The 25101-nt window shown below is 40.9% G+C and overlaps 1 protein-coding gene across 2 annotated transcripts in view; it reads left to right on the plus strand.

Annotated features, from left to right (window-relative positions):
• The first annotated feature begins 1085 nt into the window (after positions 1-1085).
• COBL (cordon-bleu WH2 repeat protein) overlaps positions 1086-25101 on the plus strand; it is a 113528-nt gene continuing 89512 nt past the window's right edge. For both annotated transcript variants that reach the window (XM_068195846.1, XM_068195855.1), the window contains exon 1: positions 1086-1279. In XM_068195846.1, the coding sequence (XP_068051947.1) occupies positions 1236-1279 (44 nt within the window). In that variant the 5' untranslated portion in view covers positions 1086-1235. The remainder of the gene's footprint in view (positions 1280-25101) is intronic.

Consider the following 25101-nt stretch of genomic DNA (forward strand, 5'->3'; position numbering starts at 1 on the left):
TGGCCAAGAAAGCAAGATGATACAAATGGAGAGGAGCAGAGAAACTCCTGAATTACCGGAGAAGCCAGGCTGCCCAAGGCCGGGCACGCTGGGCTGGGGACACATACTCACAACAGTAGTGCCAGCCAGACTTCCCTGCCTCCAGTCTGGTTTTGCTTGTGCACACAGGTGTAGCAGTCGATATTCTGGGGAAATGGCGTAAGGGGGATATTCCTGAAACAACACACACAGATTTTAACGCGATTCCCACGTTTCCACAAAGACTGTGCTGTTGTGCGCACCGCACGGGAAGAGGGGCTGTCTTTCCCGTGCTGGGCTCGCTCCGCAGGAGGAAAAGCCGGGAAGAAGCCTGCCTTGCCGTGGCACGGCCCTCCAGCCCCTTTCCCTGACCACAGATGCCGCTAATTTTAAAAGTTGCTTGTGCCGCCTCCGAGAGAAGGAAAACATGTCCCTGTATGAACAGAGGTGACGGGAAACAGGCCTTAGGTGGCAGAGCCAGGGCTGGGCAAGGTGTGAGGCTGAGGAAAAGCCTCTGCTCCCGGCGGGACTCAGTCTCGGGCACACTCGCCAGACAAGCACTGAGTTTGCCAAGTTCGTGGCAAAAGAGACGGAGGAGGGTCCTGGGAGCTGGCGCTGGCGGGGGTTTGTCGGTTTGTCGCTCCTCTCCCCCGCCTGTTACCCCATACGTTCCTCTCTCCCACGCCGTGCCGTGGGCGGCGTGGGCGGCCGCCCTGGCAGTGCCCGCGGGGGCGACCGCCGTGTTTGCGTTTGTGCCGGGCAGTCTCATGGAAACCGGCTCGCAGCGCCCCCGCACTCCCGCGCCGCCCGAGCAGCGGCCGGCCGAGCCCCGCCGCGCCGGGAGCTCCGCCGCCTGACTCCCGCCCCGCCGTGCCCTGCCGCGGTCTGGCCGGGCAGCCCTGGTGTCGGGGTCCGCGGCGCGGCGTGGTTTCCCTGCCGGCCGGGTAAGGCTGGCAGGGCCGCCCCGGCAGCGCATCCCCGCCCGCAGCCCGCGGCCGGGCTGGGCAGCCGTGGGCGGCGGCTGCCCGGGCAGTGCCGCCTGGCAGCGGGGCGGGGAGCGAGGGAGGTGGGGGCGAGGGAGGGGGCGAAGGCGGCTCTCACTCCTGTACTCTCCTCTCTTCCCTCCCTCTCGGTACCCCCGCCTCCGACCTTCGCCGCTGCCGGGATCGCGGCTTGCACCGGCCCGTCCTCTGAGAAGTGGCGAGGGGGCCCCGGCCATGGAGACCCTCGTGCGCCCCGGGGCCAGCAAACCCCCCACCGGGTAAGCTCCCGCCGGGACCCGGGCCGGACCGGCCGCCGCTCCTCTCCACGGGCGGGAGTGGCTCCGGACGGCGACAGCGGCCGTGCTGGCCGGCGGGCCGCGGTGCCTTCCCTCCGTCCCGCCTGTCTCCCTTCCCTCTGGGCGCCGAGCTCGGAGCGGCGCGCAGGTGTCGGCGTCCGGCCCGCTCGGAGCACAGCCCTGGGACGGAGGGGGCACGGCGGGGAGCAGGGGGCGGCAGGGCGGTGAGCTCGGGTGCAAAAAGGTCAGGAGCAGGAGAAAGTGCTTGTTTCGCCTTTGCCCTGCGGGAGGGGCGCCCTGGCCCGGCTGCTGGCGCTGCCCCTCCGGCTGCGAGACCGGAGAGCCGGTTCGATTCGGGGCTTGTTCCCTTGAGGAGGTGGTTCGGGGCGGCGCTGAGGGACGAAGGGCAGCCGCTGCTTATAGCTCCCGACCCGGGCCACTGGGGCTGGAAGGGACCCTGGCAGGGAGGGAGCCGGGGCCGCGGCGGGGCTCGGGGCAGACCGGTCCGGCGGAGGGTTCGGGGAGCCCCCGCGGACATACAGGTTCTCACCCATACGCCCGTCTGCCCCAGCGCTAGGACGCAGCTGCCAAAAGCCTTTGAAAGGTTTATTCAGCCGTCCCAGACGTGGGTCTCAGCCCCACCGCACGGCTGCGGCAGAGGAAGGAAGAGCACTGCCAACCGCGAATTAAAAGTGCCCAAAATTGTCCCAGGTTGGTGGGAGACGGCGGTGACTACTCCCAGTGCCTCCTGCCTTGGGTGACAGGCACCGCTCTCGCAGCACTCTTGCTAAGTAGCGGTCAGCCCGAGTGCAAGCCGCGGGAGGGTTAGGGGTTTTTCAAGAGAACGGACCAGTAGAAGATATGCCAGCAGTGGAATTTATTAGTCCGTTAATTAAACGACGAGAGCAGCAGCACGATGAGGTCCTAAGCGATCTCTTTTGTCAGAGCAAAAGCTGGGCAAGTTTTAAGAGCTGTGCTGTCTGCTCGCTGCAATTTACTGCTCTATTTCACACTGTCTCCACAGACTGAAAGAGACTGAGAGTGCTTCAGCAGCTTTTTTATTTTTAGTTCTAATGTTTATATCATAAATTTATTTTCAACAAAGTAGGAAATAGCTCTAAAGTACGTGCTAGTGGGCTACAGTAGTTTTGTTCAGTTTCATTTCCTTAGTTTGTGTTTAATAGGGAACCTTGCAGTATACACAGAAAGTAGTATAGGGAGCAATGACTAAAGAAAAGATGCTATTTCTAGTGCTGTGGTAATGAAACAGTGTGTGCCATGTTTCTTTGATGTGCAGAGTATGACATAGCTTGCTGCTCTTTTTGTAAATAAAATGCTTAATTCCAGCTGAAATTGAGCCTGTTTGATCGTGACCTTTTAGGCTAATCTTCCAGGAAGAGTGGTAGATGTAAGGTGCTTCCCCTCTCTGTATTTAGTTGATGTTACAGTATAGCTGCTTTCTAAAATCCTGATGAAGAGGAGATCTATGGTGCCAATTTACATGTGTGCTTTGAAGAGTAATTCAGATGCAGTGCTGACTAAAAATTTGTCTTGATTGCTAGGTATCCAAAGACTCATTAAAAATTTTAATTTGCAATGGGAATGCATGCCATTGATGCATCTCAGATAGGACCACTGGGGCCTGTGGGTATTTCTGAATAAAACTCCTAAATCCTTTTGTAACCTGTTTCATTTGTGTAAACTTGTCCACAGCCAGACTCAGAAATCACATGCATGAACAGAAGTTACAGTAACTGCATTAACTTCAGTCATATTGCTCCTGACATGGCTCAAGAAGATGAATCCAATAGTAGGGTGCAGATGCACTTGTGATATTGTATAACAAAGTGTGTGGGTGCTAATCTGCTCATGTGGAAGCTGATGGCAACACTGTCATGTGCACCAAGAGGTGACTGCCTGTTTTATCTGAGCTCATTTCAGCCTTGAATTACTTTGTGTTGCCTTTTCTTGCAAGTAAGACCTTCCCAGCCTGGACGTGTCTGTGCTGTTAGCAGGGGACTTCACTGAATGGTTCATAATTCCCTCAGTTGCTATCATCCATATTGGACACTGGTGGATGTTTGATCCCTAATCAGATTTTACTCACACATTGATGAAATCTGTTAGGGTCAGGAAAGAGCAGCAAGAGCACAGCTTTGTCCTTTTTGGTTTCCATATGAATCCAGACATGAACTGCATCTGTGGAGTGTGGCTGAGGACCTCTGGCTGTTAAGGCCGTTGTGACAGAAATACCTTCCTTTCATGGCTGAAGACATGCTATACATGTTTCCAGCGTATTGATTGGCTTAGCTTGCAGTTATGAAAGAAGGTTAAAATTTCTGTAGCTTCAAAACTTCTTACAAAATTTAGGCAGAGCTGCTTTGTCTCTATGTAATCATTAACAGCAACATTGTGACCCTTCCTTGTTAAACAGTGAACAAATTTAATGTATTATTTTGTGCAGGGTTGAGCAGCTCTGCTGTGTGCTTACACAGATAAATTGATTATGTGTGTTCCACGGCATGGTTCCTTGAGAGGTGCACATTTAAATGAAGGATACTGCTGAGTTTGTTTGTTTGTTTATTTTGGGGTGGTTTTTTTTTGTTTGTATAGTTTTGTTTTGTTTTAAATGGCAAAGGAAAAACTGCAATTTGTGCTGGTGTTGCAGGGATTTTCCAATTTTTCAGTTTCAAAAAAATTTGCAGATTTCAGAACCAATAATTTTATTATTACTGATTGCTAGGCATAAGTTTTTTAGACGCTTTAGCAAGTTCATAATGTTTTATTCAATGAACATTTATTTTGGTTTAAGAAAGTGAATTTAAGACAATCAGTAGCAATAGTAGAAATGACAATTTACTCTATGATTATGCAATGGATATTAAGAGACAAATACACTTCTTTAGTATCTTTCTGTTAGTATCTGCCCTTGTTTCATTAGGGAGAGCAGAGAGAATCTTCTCTGGGTGTTTCAGTTGGTTCCTTGTTTGACCATAATTTGGTGTAACAGACATACACTGGTCATAAATGGCACTGCAAGCTCAAAGATCAGTTCTGTTCTACTCTGTTAGGAACCCTGCAAAAAGCAGAGCATCTTCCCTGGCCACTGAAGGCATCTCCATCTCCCATAGCAGCCAGCAGTTTATGGATCTATCTTCATGCCTGTGTCTGAGCACAGAAAAGCTTCCTTTGGAGTCTAGCAAATGCAGTGAAAGCCTCTGTAATAAACTGGATGTATGAGTGCTTTCTTTAAGTAGGACCTTTATTTTCCGTGCTTCAACTTCCTTCCCTATCTCACAGGGCCTTATGGTACTAGCAAATACAGGCACATCTTAGCACATCCACTTTAGAGTGACTTCCCTGCTGGATTAAAGTGTTCCTGGAAGTCAAATATGGATGTGAAGCATCAGCAATGTTTACATGCAGAACCGGGGAAAGCAAACCCCCAGCTACAGAGCAAGTTGCACATCTCAGCTTGTTGAAACCTTTTCTTACTATGTTACAACTACCACACATAGGTAAGTGGGCTATTTTATGAAACTGCACAACCAGCTTTAAAAAAATATTAATATTGTGTTTATGGTTTTATTTTCTTGTCTAAGAAAGCCTGGAGAGCACGGTTTTGCAAAGAATATCTCTTAATCTGTGTAACACTAGTTATATCATACTCTAGCTCACCTCCAGGTTTTGCACAATTTAGGGTAAAAAGAAATAACATGTAATTTGTTTTTAATTGGAAAGCTGAGCAATTTGTATATGTTTTCTATGTTTTGTATTTATATGAAATTTCTGTGTAATGTATAAAGTGGTGGATGGCAAAGGGCAATGATTGCAACCAGACATGTAGAGTAGCAGTGTGGTAAAATTGCAGAGTGGTTTGGGTTGAAAGGGACCATAAAGATCATCTCATTCCACTCTCCTGCCATAGGCAGGGACACCTTCCATTAGACCAGGTTGCTCAAAGTCCCATCCAGTTTGGCCTTGAGCACTGAAAGGGTTGGGTATGGACAGCTTCTTTGGGCAACCTGTTCCATTGTCTCACCACATGGTAAAAAATTTCTTCCTAATACCTCATTTAAACCTCCTCACCTTTAGCTTAAAGCCATTCCCCCTTCTTCTATCCCTGCATGGTAGCAACTTTCAAGATTGCTGGCTTGACCAGTTGCAAAACTGACACTTGTGCTTTTGGCATTGGCCTTCACATTGTTTCATTATTTGTATCTGTATCACTCCTGCACAATTCAGTCGATTCACTTCGATGCACTTCTTATGTGTTCACCTGAGACAGGGAGTTTCCTTGTGATGCATTTTCCTGGCAGTACAGTCACCATTGACCCTGTCTTCCTCTCAGTCTGGGCCCAAAGTATTTCTTTCTGTGTCAGTGGAGATGCATCACGTTAAATAAAACTCTGGTAGTAATGACAGAAAAATTGTGCTTGCTATTGCATAGAATGAAACAGGGTAATTTTTTCTGTGTTTGGCACTTCCATATGAATGTAACTGTTGAGCTGATATACTGTAACAGATTTGTATTTTCAGTCATGACTAATATCTCAGGATCACTGAAGATAAGGATACTAACAGAGTAAGTCAAATGGCAAGATAAATGCAACGCAATTCAGTCCTGACAGCTGTTCTTTCTGAAGTCCAAATTCCTATTTTTCATATCTTATTTTTCCTTTTTTCCCCTTTTCCTTTCTTTCAGAATCTGCTAGAGTAGAGAATGAAGGCGTTATAAAATCTCTTTCATTTCTGTACTGTCTAGAATAGTCAGGATTTGTTTTGATTTTCCCTATCTCCCAGCTGTCTCTCAATATTTTGTTCCTATGGAATCTTTTATATTTTTTCATCTTCCTATTTTATGCTGCTCCCGCCACTGTTAGATGAAACTGAACCTTCTCTTTCTTACTGTCACCTGTCTTATTTGTTGTTCATGTTCTTTCCCTTGTAATTTCATTTTCATTTTTCTTCAGGTTTTGCTCCTGTAAATTTACATCTTAGTCAAATTGCTAGTCTTCACGGAATCATTACAGTGCTCTGCAGGAACATTTTGATAGGACAGATTTTACTTGCCACCCCATCTGGGCTGGCTGCACCAGTAACAGTCAATTTCAGGAGGCTGCACTGGAGAAGGGGGCGTTAATGACAGTTCAAGTGCTCTCATGGGTACACGTTTAGAGGATGCTGACCCTTAAAGAAAAACAACTTCCTAGATATTTATATTGAAGTCAGTTCAGTAAATACATGGCTTCTCTGTGTGTAGTTAATCTTGCCGGAGAAGTAGTATATTTCTTTTTGCCAAGTAATTCAGATCCCAATGCATGCTTATGGCCAGAATGAAAGAAAAATTTTTTCCCTTCAAAGGAATGAGAGTTCTCTTGAATATGTGTATTTATTCTTAATCATCTGTCCTCATGTAGACTTCTGTTGTCACAGACTTGAATTATCTCACAAGCATTTCTGAAGACTTCCTAACAATATTCATTTGACTTAAAGAAATACATGTAGAAGACTCCATATTATTTATATAGGCAGAAGTGTGAACACATTTACATGACCAGCTCCAAAAGCAGCCAGGCCTGTGACAGTTAGGGAAGTACCTCACTTCTCCTGAATTGCAATTCAGTGCCTTAACAAGTGTTCCCCTGTGTCTGGGCTTTAGCTACTCTGTTAGCATCAGCAAACACTTGATTTTCTGGCAACGACTGTGTTCTGTATACTGCAGCTTTTTGTGTTGCTCTGGCATTGTGATTTCCATGAAAATTGACAGTATTCACACTTTAATGCTGCTTCTAAGAGAATGATGGGCCTTTAGAAATTGTTTTTTTTTTTTCCATAGCGGGTTAAGCCAGTTTATGCATGAGAAACTGGGAATTGGAAAAGACTTACAATCCATGTTTCCAGTTAAAATTATGATTTAAGGATCGTTTAGAAATGGTTGCATTTCCAGGTCATGGAAATTACAACCCTTTTTAAGGTAAAAATCTGCTTAATATAATGAGTGTTTCCAGAGCTGTTAGTTGCCCAGTGAGCCAGGCTGCTTATCATTAAATAACTGATGCTGGGAATAGTGTATTGTTGTCATAGTTTCAGCATGAGAGTGTCAGCGATGAGGCAGGGACTGGACCCATGCTAAGGAGCAAGTGACAAAGCTGTGTGGCATGGCTGTGCTCTGAGGGCACTGATGCATAGCATCTCACACCTACTTTAGTCCCATCATACCAGAAACCATGTCTTTGTGCTGTGCATTTGTGCAGAAGAATTGTAATAAACAGAGAAAGGGGGAAAAATGGATTGGGGATGGTTATTCTATGTTCTTTTGTTCTTACTATAGCTTCCAGATTCAGAGTGTCTATGGGACCATAAAATTAATTTCTTATTCCTGTAAATTCAACATGATATTTGTATGTTAAGCTGTGTTTTGTGTGTTCCTTAGCATGTGTTGTATGGAAGAAAGTTTTCAGTCTCCTTTACAGTTTCAGTGATGAAACGTGAGTTACAAAGCTTTCTCTATAAGTCAAAAAATGATGCAACCTGGATGCACTGTGTTTTGGACATGGTGAGCATCATTAAAGCTGGTAGGAAAGGTGGAAATGAAGTGCTGCAGTCTGCCCTGAGGTACTTGCAGATGTGCAGTAGACAGACTGCATTTTCAGCTTTGGTTCTGTGTTCTCTATTGCCTTGTTTATATTAAACATGTTTGACCTGTGCATAAGTATTTAAAGCTGGTCTGTGAACTCTTCTGCCTCTTTCTCTCTCAATGTTGCTGTGGTGTATAAAAAGTGGAACAGCTCAGTAAAGTGTGATGGAGAATCCCTCACCTAAGTAAAATCAACCAGGTAATTAGAGAACCATCTTACAGAAAACCCATGTTCAAGGATCTACTTGACAAAGAAAGGGCTGAGGATTAAACTTGCAGTAGCTTTTACTACACCAAATTGCTAGGGCCACCCTGCAGCCTGGAGTCCTTCTTTTTCCTTTGCGTGAGAAGCCAGACAGATGTGAACCTCAGTATTCCTGAAGCCATTGTGTAGTAGTTGGTGTTTCTATAGCAAGCTCTTACTGGTGACTCAAAGGCTACAGAAAATATGGTCTTCCTCAGCTGCACTGGTGTTGTGGTGCTAACAGTGAAAACTTCCTTTGTTCAAAAAAATAAACAGGTAACATGCCAAATCATCCTTCTGACATGGAACTTGAGCAATAAAATTACATTTTATATTATCAGTGTACTAAATGAAGCCATACTGCAAAATTCCAACAGCAAGTACCAATCCAAAAGTACTTAATCAGATAAGTGTTACTTTACGTTTTCACCAAGAGTGACTAACAATCAGTGTGATTTTCTGTTTGCCATGCCTACTTTCCTTTCCTGTGTGTTAGGCTCTATGTAAATAAATGTATGCTGATCTCATGGACTGTTACTGGGGAGTTATTGTGAAGTGGAGCAAAAACTGTTGGTTTTCAGTAATCAGGGGTTAATGACATTGGTTTTTTTGAAGACCACAAAAATAGAGATTTAAAATGGGTGACATTAATGGTTGATGAGATGCCTTCTGAACTTTCAAATACTGTTTCAATAAACATTCTTGTTACCATTCATAGTAAGACATTATAAAACCTCTTTATATTACTGCTTTTTGGTAATATTTCAGTGTCTTGGTTAGACTAAAGAACAGAAAAATTCAAGGGCCTGAGTACAAATGCACCACCGATGATCAGTTATTACCATCTCCAAAGTCTGACGGTGATTCCTGTTAGTCTGCTGGTCCCCTTTTCTCTGAAAAGGCATGGTCCTTGTTTTTTTTTTTGGTGGTGAAGGGGTAAAATGTTTCTCCCTTTGTATTTGTGTTACGTGATGCCAGGAGATGGTGTGGTGGTGGCTTGAGCAGGAGTTTGTCCTCTGAGGTTGTGTGGCGGTCCCCATGCTATAGTATATGTAAATCCACCAGTTACAGAATTATCTCAGTCAAGGCCAACATCTCCAGGGACACAAAAGGAAAGTTCTGTTTTAAATTATCTAGATGACTTGTTTTAAAAGCTCATTTCTTCCTTCTTGCCCCCTGCATCCCACCGTGGGCATTCTTCAGTGCTCACCCTGGAGATTTGTTGGGTGCTATGACAGCAGTTTTCTGATGTAAGGGAAAATTAACTGGTAAATTCTGCTTAAACCCTTTAAAACACTCATCTTTTGTTGTGTAGAGTTATTTTGTTTATGATAACAACTTTTCCCCTGCATTAGTAGGTTCCAAAAGATAAATAAAACTTCAGTTTACTTTACAAAAAAAAAAAAAAAACATATTATTTCATTTTTTTTCTTATTTCTCTGCTTAGATGCTTTTCATTTCTGTATTTTTTATGTTTGAGGTCATTATCTTGCATAGGCAGCAAAAATACCTCCTAGATAAATACATCAAGCATGGCACGTCTGCTCTTACTGTGCGCAGAATGTGTATTTTCCCCCCTGTTTTTGTCTGAGTTTGCCAGGAGGGGAGTCTCCAAAATCAATAAACAGTTTCAGACAAATGGGAGGAAAAAACATTTTCTGTGCTTTCCTTCAATATCTGCTCCCGTGGCAGTGCTTTATTTCTCAACGTCTCAGCAGTGGTTCAGGGTGTTGAGGAGGCAGTATCTTGGTACAAATCCAGATTCTTTCTGTTTCTTTTTGTGGTATTGAGTTTGGTGCTATTTTTTCTTTTTTTTTTTTTTTTTTTTTTTTTTTTTTTTTTTTTTTTTTTTTTTTTTCTTTTAAATAGCTTCTCATGGTACTTTTGGAACCAAGCCTTGTCTTTTATGGATAATAAATAAATTACTGGTGGTTTCCCTGGGGGTACAGCTCACGTTTCAGTGTCAACACAGCTTTTGCTGCTCTGAGGGGACTGGTCGTGTTGCTTGTGGTTGTTCTGAGGAACGCTTACTGCTAGGACAGGGCTTTCTTTTTGGGAAGGAGGCCAGCCTTTGCCTTCTGCTGTGATTAAAATCTTGGTACTGTGACACCTTCAGGTGCTCCTAAGACTGACTCTCCCAATTCAGTTACAATTAGGTCAGATCACGTTGCTAAACTGACGGTGTTGTAATTAACACAGTTATTTATTTTTGTTGCTTTTAATTACCTGTTTCTTTTCCTCTGCTGAGCTGGAGAGTCACTTGGTCACGTCACAGCAACACAGAGGAGCATCACATTCTAAAAAATGTTACATTGTCAGATGTGCATAACCTTGTGCTTTCTGACACATGCAGTCTTTTTGCTGTCTTATTTTATGGCTTAAGGTCTGTTGTGCAGCTTCATTCCCTGTGTAGTGACTTGTTCTGAGGGGGACAAACTGGGACCATTGTCCACTTAGTGAGCCCCCAACCCTTCATTTATGCAGGGAAGATGCAAATTGTCCAACACTGGGCTGTATATGGGAGCAGACTTGCCTGAGCCCAGACTGACATAGGGATGATAGGGAGCAACCAGAGTGTGGCAGGAAAATTGTTCTCCAACTCCATCATGTCTTTTGTAAACCAGAAGATATTTTTATTCCTGTTCTTACACTAGCAAGTCAATGATTGCTATCTTCTGATCAAGTCTGTTGTTCCTGAATATAATGCATTAGTGAAGAATTGCTTCTTATTATTAAACCTACCTTTTTTGTTCTGAGACAAAAACAGACATATCCATGTGTGATGAACAGTGGGTCCAGGATCAAACTTAAAATTCAAAGAAATCACCTTTTACATGAGTCATTACCTAACAGAATTGTATCTTAAGTTCAGAGATTTGTGAATTTTCCAAATTACTTGTGTAGGGAGGAGAAGGATAAAAATTCACACTGCAGTTTTACATAATACATTTAATTGGCTGTTTTTTTCCCTTCACCTCAAGTCCTATAGATTGTACCAACTTTGGAAAACAGTTCAGAAAAGACTACTTAAGCACAGCTCTGTTGGTGATTAAACCATGTCATGATGGCAGTAAAGTTGCTTTTCTTCCTAACTTCCTAGCAAATACTTGAATTCCTCTTCCAACTTTTACATGGATTTGTAAGAAACAAGAGAATACCTTCCTGAAGGAGCAATTAGTTATTCTGCAACAAATATTTACTCAGTTTTCAACTTCACAGGGATCAGGAAACACTATTCTCCAAGATAACATTGATTATAGTTGTGGTATAGAATTCTTTCTGAAGAAGGCAAATCATGAATTTTGGAACTATTTGCTATCAGTGGGTGCAAGCTATTCTTTGATTTCTTTGCTTTTAGTAGTTCTATTTCACAAATAATGATGTCTGAGGTGATTTTAGCACTTGATACCAGGATCAAAATACAGGGCCTTCCCTCTCCTGGCTCAGATGTAGTATTTCTTTCTATTTTTTGTAACATTTACTATCTTCCAGCCCCATATAAGACAAACCAGGAATGTAATTTTTTCTTAGAAGCACTTTTGTTTTTTCATTTTTCCCACTTTAAATTTTTGTTAAGGCTGTTAGTGTAGTATTGTACAAAGTGGCTACTAAGGACTGAGCAGACCCAGAGTCTGTCTGTCCCCACGGTCAACTGTACTCTGTTGGGATGGTTGGAGAGTCTGCTTGTACTTGCCAGAGAATGAAGAGCAGCAAAAGCACTGGCTAATTGTTTTATGCAAAACTGGAAATGGCACTTTGATCAGCTGCTCTGAAGCAGCATGAATTTATCTGACCTGTTCAGCATGGAGGAGACTGGGCATGGCTATTCTCCCATTGCCTTAATATTCATGTTTTGAGCCGAAGAGCCCTTTGGGTTTGGTCTTGCTCTGCTTCATTTGCCAGGCTGAGCTGTGCAAATCCCAAGCAGCTTGGCTGAAACCTCTGGGTCTGCTCCTGCATCAGACAGGTATAAGAGGGACCAACATGGTCTTAAGTTGGGCAGATCAGAGAAATACTTGTAGGTGCACACTGATCTTGGTGCTTTACAGGGGTTCAGGTTTATGTTTTATATTACAGTAACAAAATTTGGTATCTCCTTATAAAAGGAGGAGGTTGTTTAGGTAAAGGTGGGTGAATGCAGTCTGTACATTCCTCTGTGTGTTCCTTCTGTAGTTGATTTTCTTTACATGATGGTAAACTTCAAAGTGCCATCTTTTCACCAGTATGCTACAGCTAAAGACCCCTTGGACACTAAGTTGTTCACTATATTGTTCATACTGGTTAAGGATACAGAGGTCACTTGTTTCTGTTCTCACTTGTTCTTTTTTGCAAGATCAGATATTGCTTATATTTTTTATAAAGCCTACAGCTTGTCTTGCCATTGCACCAGTCTTATTTAAGAGTTCTGCTCAAGTATATAGTTTGTTGTTTATTATGGAGTATTCTCAAATTAGCCATAGTTATTTTGGAATGAAATTTCTTTGCACTCAAGTAGTTAAATACCACACTTTCTCCTATTAAAAATGAGATCCAGGTCTACTGGAAAATATTTTACACATACAAAACTGCCTGAAGTATAAAACCTGTTTATACAGATACCATGGATTTCTTGCCATAAAAAGCACCGTAAATTCCCCGTGCTGCTTCATTTTCATAAGGAGTTACTTGAAAAGAAATATTGCTTGCGGTGAGTTTCCAATTATTTATATACTAATTTGCTACCTGAGAATAATTTCAGATTTTTATATTCAGTTTGGTATTGAAGTGATAGAGAGAAAAAAATGTCTGAAACTGCTTCATACTTTACAGTTTAGCTTAAATGTACTTGGAAAGAAACTAACAATATTGATTTATTATATTTTTAAATTTTATTTAATTTCTTTTTTAAGGGCATGAGTTTATCTTTTAATTAAAGTGGTGTATCTGTGAAGAGTTTTGAGTCTTTTTTTTTTAACATAAATTTCCACTCACCTGTATTGTTACAGGACAAACAACTCAGTGCTCTATATAGAATATTAAGCTGTTGTCATGTAAACAGTGTCTGTGTGCAAAACTTTGGTGGCAGATTTGAATAGAAGGCTACATACAATGGCTGGGAGCAGAGAGCTCTGTTCTGCCATCATTTGAGAGGACATGCACGTCAGCCTGCAGTAGAGATCAACCCTTCAAGCAAATGATCCAGACAGTTGATGAGGGGAAATGTATTCCCTTGCTTCTCTTTTAAAGGACACTATTGCTGTGTCTAGGAAAAAAAAAAAAAAAAAAAAAAAGTTCCATGGCATTTGGCTGTACTATAGGGATGCAGTAAAGAGACTAAAAATAGTATTGCTTTATCCTCCAGCAATGAGATAATTTTTCTTACAAAATCTGGGGAACTAAGTGAATTAGAGACTTTCTGTTACTTTCGTGCCTGCTGAGGTACCTGTGATTTATTCCATAATGCTTATCAGAAAAGACCTCAATTTTTCAGAATTAAATTGTGTGGGGGTAGAGAGGTCCACACAGGAAGCTGTTTGGGAGGTTTCTTTGTGTGACGTTTGTGAATAGTACCTGTAGAACTGCTTGGGAGCGATGTGAGGAAGAATTAGGCTGCAGATGCTCCTGCACAGCTCTAGTCTTGCACACATGCAGGTGGTCTGGGCAGCAAGCCTTCTTATTGATTGGTAGCACAAGGGACAGCAAGCACGTGGCTTACTGCTTGTAGAAAGAAACAGATTTTTCTTTTATCCTGCTGGTTTGGTAGGCTCTCTTGGCATTTAAAAATAAATGTGTGATTATTTTAGGAATCTTTGAAAATGGCAGCGTATCTCTGAATTAATGTGTTCGTATTTCTCATGGAGTTGCAGATGGGAAACTGTGATTTGGGCAACATATGTTGATTAATACTGGAAATAAATGCTACCCTGTGGGACCTTGCTTCTGGAGCCACTATGTCCACTGAGTCGTACAGCTGTGCCGGTCTTTCCAGAATTGTTCTGCAATCTGTGTACTTCAAACAAATGTTGCAGTCATGGATGGATTTATGAGAATAATGATCTGACAGACCATGCAAGCTTATAGATTATAAAATTTTCCATACACAGGGAAACCACATGTTTACCAATTAAACTCTTCTTATATAGAGAGGAGTGGTACTGCTGTGTTCCTCAAAATACATATGGAACATAAGAGGTGAGGAAAATAATTTTTATTTCTGCACAGTAGGGTGCAGGAATGTTGACACCTGATGCAGACTCAAAATTGCCCAAAATCCTCTATTGGCTTGTATAGCACAGTCAGTGTGTTTCTGTGGTTTGGCAGTGTTGCCTGCAGATTTCACAAGTGGTGGAGTTCGATCTTCATGGGGTTTTATTTAAATTGTCGGAAAGTACGTGTATGTTCCTGGGAGCTCAGGGTAAATAGATCTCACTTGGAAAAGCACTTGGAAAAAATGATTGCCCCTTGTTAGTGAAATCTATTCTTCCTGGCCTTTTTTATTAATTCTTTCTAGCAAGTTTCTAATTTTGTGGCATGACAGAAGAGGAGAACCGTGTCCTTGAATTTGTATCTGTGGTAAAGTTATTGTTGCTTGGGGGCTGCATTATACAAGCACTGGAAGGAGTTTTCTTTGCCATGGCTTGTCATCGGACAGCCACGTTCAGCTTGGTCTTGTGCTCCTTGGTCCTTTCAGGTCTTGTCTGCAAGCCTGTATTTCTCAGCAAAGCTCTGATTCCCCACACTTGAAGCAGCACTTTGGTTTTCTAAAATTGTCCTTACAATGACAGTGGGTCAGAAAGTCACAGACTGAGCAGACCCAGGGCACAACAGGGCGTATATAAAGGAAAGTTTTTGAAGGAAGTTTTCAAAGACCACAGCTACATAAATGGCTTTCCTCAAGCCACTTGTTTTGTTTTTTTTTCCCTGACAACTTTCAGTTCTCTCTGTTGCCTTCTTTCACCAAGCATTACTGTCCTTCAGAAGAAAAAAGGGAAAAAATGTTATTCATTAAATAGCAAGTTAAATTGTGTAGGCATAGTAATAATCATAAAGTTTTACATGTTTAGATATAAATTTTACAACCAGTATGTTATAAGAAACAGCTACACCCTATTGATTTATGCTTATACGTAGGATATAGGCAGGAATAGAATTAGTATTTTTTCTCACTTAATCTAATTCCAGCTATTTTCAAGCTCAGACAATACCAGTGTATTTTCTACTGTAGACCTTTGTAATTACATAAAACTGATAACAAGCCATATGACCTCTGCAAACAGATCTAAATATTACCATCAATTCATTTATTATGTCTGAATATGTCTCTGTGCTTAGAACAGTCTGTAATTCATAATGTGCCATCTTTATTATTTTTACATAGAGAAATGTATTGTAATAGAATAGAACATCAATGAACCCTTAAATGAGAGAACTGAGTATGTGATAATGTACTTATATTTAACAGTGAAAATGTTTTCCCTTCTTAATAGCATTTAATACTTAATTCCATTATCTTTTTCTATCGCAAAGTGAAATTTGCATGTACATTGTCAAAATGTGACAAAATATGTGTTTACAGATTGAATAAACAGAGTTCTATTGCTTTAGTACTTCAGTATATTACCTTTTTCACCCCATCTCAAAACCTCCTAATAATGAAAACAAGTGAATGTTGTGTAACTTTATGATATGGTTATATAAGTCAGGAAGTTCAGTTTGAATAATGAAATTAAATGCAATATGCAAACAGCAGGGACCTTTTTATCTACAAAACCAACTTAGTCTTGAGTGAAAGTTCAGAACTTTACTGCTGGCAGTTTGCTTTCAGCTTTGCTGGAAAATTAATGTTTTAATGACTGAATCCAGTTTTGAAAAAAAGTACCCTTGTGAAAATATGGTATTTTTCACTTTATACCACAAAAGTACCTGTCATATCTCTAAAGTTTTTGCTTCTTAGTGAAAAAAATTCTAGTTTAAATAAACTGGGCAAGTTGTCTTCTAGGGAAGGGAGAGGGTAATTTATTTTTTCTTACAGATAAAGGTTAATAGCTTTTTCCCCTCTTTCAAATTTTCCCTGAAATGACCAAATCAAAAACACTTTTGTTTTATGAAACCTGCTTTTGATTAAGTTGATTGGGTTTTATTTACCTACTTAATCTGAACCATGCTCCTTCCTTATCGTGTAAAGTCGCTTACTGTTGCTAAATATACCCGTGTATTTTAAAGAAGCAAAGCTGTGCGTGAGTATGACCCATTCAGAGCGGGGTTGTAGGGTAGGGAGGGACCTGCTGGTAACCCGAGAGCAAGAGCAGATGCTAAATTAGCAGCTGGATCGTTAGTAATGAGTCCACAAGTGTCTGCTGGGAAATGATCTTCTTTGGGCGCACGGAGCGTGGGTGTGTGGGCTATTCAGAGTTTCTAGCATCTAGTTGCTCTTTACCCGTGACTCAAAGGAAAGTCATGGAGCCAGAGGATTTTTATTTTTGAAGTAACTGGCAACTTGTTTTTATTGAAAGTACAGGCTGCATCTATAAATTGTCATTATTGTGCACCATTTTCTACTAGGACACACAATTTGAAAATGATTGGAAGGGCAAGGAGATTGCTGGCAGTATTTAGTTAAAAAGTGAAAACCACAAAAGATCTGTACAAAAGCAAACAACATTATAAGGGCATCATTAATAAACCCGGGGTTACATTCATTTTCACCTTTAATATAAACAGGTATCAACCATTGACTGTAGTCAGAAGTAGTTGAGATTACAACTGGATGAGATTCTAGAATGTGACCAAGGACTAACAGATGATGTGAATTAAGTGGTAGCCAAGCAGGAAAATCCAAATAAAATATCATGAGGTAAAAAAGTAAGAGAGCTGTAAGAAAAGTGCTGTGGAATCTGGCTTTACTTCATATTGAAAATCAATTAATTTCTTTATATCTTAAGCTAATGATTATGTAAATATGCGCTTTGCAGGTCACCACTTCTCCATATTGAAGATCAGGTTTAGGTTAGGTTTTTTTAAGCTTACCACTTTGGTGAGGATGATTCAATTTTGTAGTATAAACAGATACAAAAATTATACAGATATGTAGAAACATGATACGTGCATATCATGGTCCTAATGTCACCAAAAGGTTTTGTGATTTTTTTTTTGTTATTGTTGATCAGGGGGCAAAAGCCTTATTATGGAAGGGAAACAAGCCTTCCAACTGACAAGTGTGATTCTGCTTACTAGAGACAGCCTTATGATGGGCACAAAGTGACTTTGTGGTGTTTTGAGGCAGTGACTATGATCTAATCCTCCCATAAAAACCAAGCAAAAAAATCCTCAGATGGACCCCTTCCAGACTCATGTCTGGACACCCACACAGCAGTGATTTAACATATGAAGGTGTTGTATCCTGCTCAGTTATCCTTCTCTGGTTCCACTCCAGTATCAGGTCTAACTGAAGGTCAGTCAAAAGTTAAGGCTTTGGGGCTGGCAACGAGGTTTTCAGTTAGGTGTTAGGAAGGGTCAGAAAGACGATTCTAATAGAAGGCCCTCTCTAGACACAAACTTCTTGGCTATTTTGGTGAGGGATGCACAGGACAGGACTACAGCTCTGACTTTCTTTTTCTGGGAAAAGACGAAGAAGAAACATTCAAACAGTTGTTTTCATTTGCGAATCCTTTCCTGCTTAACAGCCCAGCAACTAGACTAGATTTTTCCTCCTTTTTCTTCTGAAGAGTTAAGCATCTGTGTGAAAGACAGGGAACAAGTTACAGTCAGTACAGTTTTGTGTGAGTACCGAAATGCCCTCCCCCAATCCCCAAAATGCACAGCCAGTTTTGGATTGTGTAGTGGCTATCTATATTAGCCTAATTATGGAAAAATGTTGAATTCATGTAACTTGTCAGAAAAAGAGAGATACATTGCTTGTATTTGCATGTGTATATGTATACATATACAGACGTTACATTATCAAGTTGTAGTTGACATGTTAATGCCTTGGTAGAATAGTGCATATGTGTGAAGACCATATAATGTTACCCAGTTCCAAGTACAAGCATGGGGGTGGGTTTATTTTGGGAAAAGGAAAAACAGAGGTTACGCTCTGGTAGCTTTTTATCAGGGAAATTAAGGAGTGTGATTCTTTACTTGCCTTTTGGCAAGGAATTGCTTTTCCATCTTTGTACACAACTGTAATTTAGCATTAATGGAAAAACAGAGTAGTTTGGTGTAAATCCTCCAGACAGTACATCCCATCATGGTAGGGATTTAAAAATGTTCTGCTGCATAGCTGATGTATTGGTTGAGACTGCTGTTGCATAGCAGCTGGGATGGAAAAGGAAGAGAGTTAGGCAGTTTTTTGTGATCACCAGGCAAAGAGCAGCTACAGGTTTGGTGTTTGGAATATTTTTTTATTTTTAAAAAATCTGTTACATAATGTAACACACTCTTAAAAGAAATGAGTGTCTCCCCTGTACAGCAGTTTACTGTGAGCCTTTGTCACTAGCAAAGTCACTATCTTGTCTAACAATTATGTTCTCTTTGTAAACAGGACTTAGATATTTGGGACCTATTTGGTCTAGTTCTCCTCAACGGTGCACCTCATTTTCTAGTGCTTCCTGATAGCCTGGGTGATGTGTGGTAATGACAACATGAATGATCTGCAAAGCTTCAGATAATACTCCTGTAATTTTGTGGCAGAGTCCTGCCCATCGCATGTATAGGGAACAAAACAACCATAAGCTTCAGTCTTTGCTAATGTATGTAATTGTAAATCAGGGGTATTTCAGTCTAAACTGGTAATTTTTGAGACAAGTAGCCACTGTTTTTTGTGAGATGTAAACCTTTAATAAATAAATTTTAACATAAATTGTATAGTAGTTTGTAAAAAGGCCAATTAACACAGAGAAAATATTTATAATTTATGATAACTTAGTATCTGTGGGGATTGTGGGAACTAGTCTGGAAGGGATAACCTGTCTGAGGCTTTGGTCTCCAACCCTGAGCTGCCGTTGTGTACAAGAGCCAGTGAGGACAGTTAAGAAGTCTGCAGAACAAACTTTTTTAATATCATGTAGGCATGACCTTAAGCATTTGGGATTAAATTGTTTACTTATGAGTATGCATATTCTGTCAAATTTTATGTCCTTTAAAACTGTGGTTAAAACAGACTCCACCTCTGAAGTGAGTGATTGAAGTGTCTCTTTGGATTTCTAAGTAAAGACCTGGAGGCTGCTTCAGTGCAGCATCTTCTGGGAGAGAGACAGCCCAGAAATCATTGCAAATGTGTGGTTCGATGCCTCCTATATCCTTAAGACTAAGTTCTAGTTCCTTTTCCCCTGCAGAACCTAAAATACCTCAGGTACAAGTTAGAAGAGCCCCTTGAAAAACTTTATTTGTACATCCAAACTTTATATATATATATATCTTCTTTTTTTATTTTTTTCAGCAAACCATTTGTGTTGGATTTGCAGTGAGAATTATCTTCCCTTAGTGTATGGCCTAACATATCTTTATAAAACTTTCTTGCAGATCAGAATTGCAAGATTCAGAAGTGCAGTCAGTTCATGTCCCTGTGACAGATAAATTCTGCAAATGAAGGTGTAACTGCAGGTGTCCCGACTGTGTGAAGTCGGGTGCTGTACAGAGAATACCTTCCTGTGTCTGTGTTGCATCTTGCTGGTTGTGGATAGGGCATGAATGATGCAGTCACACAGTCCTGTGACTGTAATGCTAAATTAAAATACAACAGTACCAAGCAAAATTCAGTCCAGTCCAACCCTGCTACAAAAAAAAGGAGAAACAGTCTCTCACTGCATGTCTTCTGGTTTATATATTCCTTTTATTATGTTATTGTCCTGGACCCTGACCACACAGTAGACACTGGTAACAGATGAGCAAAGTTGATGTTTTTTGACATTGACAGTAGATTTTTCCAACAGATCCAGCTGTTGGGAAATATGGTTTAAGCATTCAGACAAAATCCTTTTGTTTTTTTAACTCATGTGAATGGAGGTATTGAAGATTGAAGTAAAAAAACAGGATTTATGCTATCTCTGAGTTCAAGTTCTGTTTGGGTTTTTGTGGCATAGGACAAAGAGCCTTGGTGAGGAGAAAGGATATAAAGAAATGCTTGTTAAAAGGTGTTGTATGCTTTCAATCTGTAAGGGAGGCCCTGCAGATAGCCCCTCCTTAACGGTGGTCCACTGCATGTTTTAACAGAGGTCAAGTACCATGGAGCCTTTCTCTTCCTCGCCTGCTCCTGTCAATGTGTGCCATACCCTGTCAAGTCTGCTTTCCAGTGTGTTTCTCCTGCTGCCTACACTTACCTCTCACAGCCTCTGTCCTGCTTGTGCCGAGCTCTGTCTGTCAGGCTGCACCCTGCCAAGTCACTGCTTTGACTCGGCTGCCTTATAGGAAAGCTCATTGCTGCTGGCTCCTGACCGCCCGGCCAGGTTACATGAGTGTCTGTGCTGAGCAGGCAGGTGTAAAAAGAGTCTGATTCTGCCTGCTGGATTATTCTTGGCCAAAGTGTTTCAAAGATAACACAGGTGTTCCCACTTATAAACCCACTTCAGAGGGGAGGGCGTGAGCATGTTTAAAAGAAACAGGGCATAAGCAAGGCAAATCCTGTGCATTTCTGTGGCATTGGGATCCCATGGAAACTGACCAAAAGAGATGCATTGATTCATGTTGTGTAAGCTGAGGTTTGGCTCTGAGAGAGAATTCCTTTTTTACTTTTTTTTTTTTTTTTTTTTTTTTTTTTTTTTTTTTTTTTTTTTTCTGAGTGTTGGGGAAGGTAGCAGTGGGGGCATTTTCCTTTCATATCCTTGCTGACTGCATACAGGGGAGCTGTTGTAATTTAGCTACCAGGACTCACTGATGATCAGCTGGAAATATAAATCCAAGATCAAAAAAAGCAAAGCAGGACTCTGGTCCCTCCACGGTTTGAATTAAGCTGCTGTTTGGAGTGATTTTACACAAAACCCTCCCTAGGCAGATCACATGGTGTGCTATATCTATCTGAAAATGAAAATAATATTACAGAGTGTCATAAATATACAACTTCATATAGGTTGTTTTAGAAAAAAAAATGGCACACATGTCTGGATTTTATATTTGAAGAAACATGTAGTGATATACCCAAGGTAACAAGAGAAGGAAATCTGTCTTTCTACTTTTTCACTCACAGTTCAGTTGTGATTTTCAGCTTTCAGATTCCTACTGCTTTTTGTGTCAGTTTCTGTGGCAGATAGGTGGGTACAGATGCTGACTTGCAGGTTTGTGTTGAAATAAAGTGGTGAAGGCATGAAGGGAGGGGTTCAAAAGCAGGCTGCTGCTTGTAACAACACATGTGCCTTGAACATCTTAGATCCTCGAAGTATGTGGAATTTTGATTTGATCCTCTGACTGGAAAGGATAGTTAAAAGCAGAGATTTTACAGGTGGTGTCACTTGACAGTTTTGATTTGATGGGATGTGAAAGGAGATGGATAGCTAGCGCTAGAGACCATATGCTACCATGAAACAGAGAGGTAATTTTTGCCCAGTGTCTCTTGGTGACACTGCTATGAAAAGCTAGGGATTTTATTTTTTGCTGTTGAATCTTTTTATGAGGAAACACAAATACCTTTTCTTTAACTTTTTTAAATATTAATTGTTTTCACTTCGAAAAAACAAAGTGCATGTTCTGTGTGTTTAGTAATGTATGATATTGAGTTGAGTGTCCTTAATGCCAAATTTTCATCATGAAATACCAAAGTACAGATTATCTTTGAGACTGTGACAGCTGGGGACCATGAACTTTATAAAGAAACACAAACTTTGGGAACATTTCTAAAGTGGCAATTTTCTCTATTTAGTCTTGAGACCAAATTGATAATGGGATGGAATGTGGAGCTCATTTCCAAGGATTAAATCAGACTAATAGGAGCAAGGTTTCTTTGCCCATAGCAGAATATCAGTGTCTATTCTGTTGTAAATTTATAATGATATAACATATATGAGAAACATAATTCAGTGGGATTCCTTTTTGGCTCTCAGCAATAGCTCATTCATTACCTCATTATGATCTGGGAATCCTTCTTTTAGCATATGGTGTCCTTAGGTGCTTGCATGTGCTTCACTTGCTATGTGTTTTCTTGGTGAATTCACAATCCAACAGCTGTCACTGTGAAAAAGCAATTACTGCCTTTTATTTTTAATGAATACTGCAACATGCCAACAAGGTTCTTGAGTTTTCAAGAACATTGTCTCATGCTGGACAGATGTCAGACTCCTTCCATTAGTCAGTATTTCAGCCCCTCTGATAGTGTAATGCCTAATGTTTCTTAAATGCAAGATATAGCAATAGAGTAGGAAAGAGCAGTTTGAGGATATTCCTGAGTGCAGAAAGTGTTAATGTGCGTGCTTTTTTCCCCTTCTTTGAAGCTCATACTCAAACTTGAGCATTCACTTAGTTTTTTGTCATTGTAGTTGGCATCAGATAGAGAGATTGTGAGAAATCATGGAATATGATACTGACTGACTTCAGGTCAACCACTGGCAATGCCAGGATGTTCTGCTCATCTAGAACAGAACAGAAAAGAAGTTCAGAATATCTAGTCAAGAATTAAACAGAGATGAGTAAATTGATGTGACAAAAAAAATTCTTTTCTAAAACAACCTATATGAAGTTGTATATTTATGACATTTATCCTATAAAAGTATTTTTATTTTCAGATAGCTATACCATACCATGTGATCTACCTGGGGGGGAGGTTTGTGTGAAATCACTCCAAACTAAAGCTTAATTCAAACTGATGTGAGAAAAACTGGTGTGAGGAAAACAGCCGCTGCTTTGGGATCTCTGGATCAAACTGTAGAATGACTGATGTAATAGTAAGCATTTTTCGGTCAGGAAGTTGAATATGCCTAAGGCATCTGGTTTTATTCTATCAATTTATTATTTTCTGCAACATGATGCATAATCCCTCTATAGTGACTGTAAAAAACCTGCTTCCACTTTTCTTTCTTGCTCCAAAATGGGATACTGTGGAATATTTATGGTATATGCAATGGGAGTAGAGACAGTGGTCTTTTTTTTTTTCTTTGCAGACAATGCCTTACTTGTGATACTGAAGTTTAGCTTTCAGTGAATATTAGCTTTCAACAGATTACTGAAAAAAAGAACAGATACACTGTGTATCTGGCAGTACTTGATTTCCCTGCAGACCCTTTTCAGCTGGAAAGCATGGCCCTTTAGGTAGCCTTTGGATAAGTCTGGATAGAGTGTTAATGCCATTCTTAAAAAATAATAAAAACATTAGTGAGTTGTTTTAAACTGAAGGCTGAGTTGCAGAATGACAAATTTCTCACTATTAATTAATGAAAATATCTGTAATTTGGGTAGAAAACCCCAACTCTGAATCCCTCTGCATGCACAAAGCAGCAAATATAGTAGTTCATACTTCTAATTCTTCCAGCAGCCTTGCTGTTGCTTTTTGAAGGGAGTAGGCATTTGCTCCCTGCTCTTCTCAATTTCTAAATTCTGAATTTCAACTTCCTTACGTGTTATTAATGGTCATGAATTTTGCTGAAAATGTAAAATGTGACTCCTTATTATGACACAGGTAATTAATAGAAGTAAAGCGTGATGAGAGTGGTTCAGGAGCAATGGATAGTGTAAAATAATGACCTTTTTCAGAAGAAGGGGAGTATATCCTCTTTCTTGCTTCACAACTGGATTTAGGCTTTTTCATCCTTTTATCAGTGTTTTAGCTTTATAGTGCTCCAGTTTTTAAGCCCACCTTCTTACCAACTGTTGCCAAGATAGGTTCAATCTGGCAGGCCACGTTTTTCTCCTTTTGTTTATGTCTTTATTTTATTTTTATTTTCTTTTTTTCTGCAAGTTAATTTTTTTCTTTTTTTTTTTCCCCAGTTTGTACAAATATGGCTTTCACATTCATTCTTTTTCTCCTGATGCCTTCCACCCTGAAGATGTGATTAATGTGCTACTATTCTGTCCCAGGCTAGATTTTACAAGAGTCACATTATTGCTGTTGTTTCTTGGATTTACTGTAAAATCAGGAAATGATCATGAGAAATCATCTCCTTTCCATTTCTAAGTTAAAGTAAAACACTATAAATACCTGTAATACATATTTGCTTACATTTTTAAATTACAGACACTTTTAGCTCCATTGATGTAATCGTAAGTGGAAACAGTTTAAAATCTCCATGCCTTATCCATGGTTTTCTTTCATAAATTTTGTGTGCATGTTTTTTTTTTAATAGAAAAATATAAAAGTTCTCAGTTTCACTAACAGTTTGCCAAACAGACGTTGCTCAGAAATAAAATTTGGTAACAGGATATGTATGTTAAAGACATAGATATGGAAGCTGGTTGTTTCATTGGTTAAGGAAGGGTTGTCCCTTTAATGTAATGGACAATGCAGATTCGCACACCAAGGGAAATAATTATCAGTTTTATTTCTCTAAGGATTGTTACAAAATCAGCCAGACAGTTGTTCCCCCAGGCCCACAGCCCAGACGCCTTTTGTGATTCGATTAAGTTTATTCTCTAATGATGGCGTAATTAGCACAGTTTTGCCAGAGGAAAGGGGATTTCTCTTTTGGCCCCTGTATTTGTTTTCCACCGTGAACAATAAGAAGGCAAGAGCTAAAAATAGTGTTTAAAAGCACTATTTAAAAAGGTAGCGGGAGCGTCCCCTCTGACACGCCGGAATAGCGCGGGGCGCGGGCAGCTGCGGCCGGGCTGGGCTCAGGTTGAGGGAAGGGAGGAGGAAGGCAGGAGGAAGGCAGGAGGAGGAGGAGGGAGGCTCCGGCAGCCGCGGGCAGCACAGCTCCCCCAGGCGGCTCTGGGCCTCTCCGCCCCGCTCTGCTCCCTCGCTGAGCGCTGCAGGAAAACGCCCGACCTTGCTCATTCCTTAAAAATACCGGCATCAGCAAACAG

Source organism: Anomalospiza imberbis, chromosome 1 (genome assembly GCF_031753505.1).
Source record: "Anomalospiza imberbis isolate Cuckoo-Finch-1a 21T00152 chromosome 1, ASM3175350v1, whole genome shotgun sequence".
Classification (NCBI taxonomy): Eukaryota; Metazoa; Chordata; class Aves; order Passeriformes; family Viduidae; genus Anomalospiza; species Anomalospiza imberbis.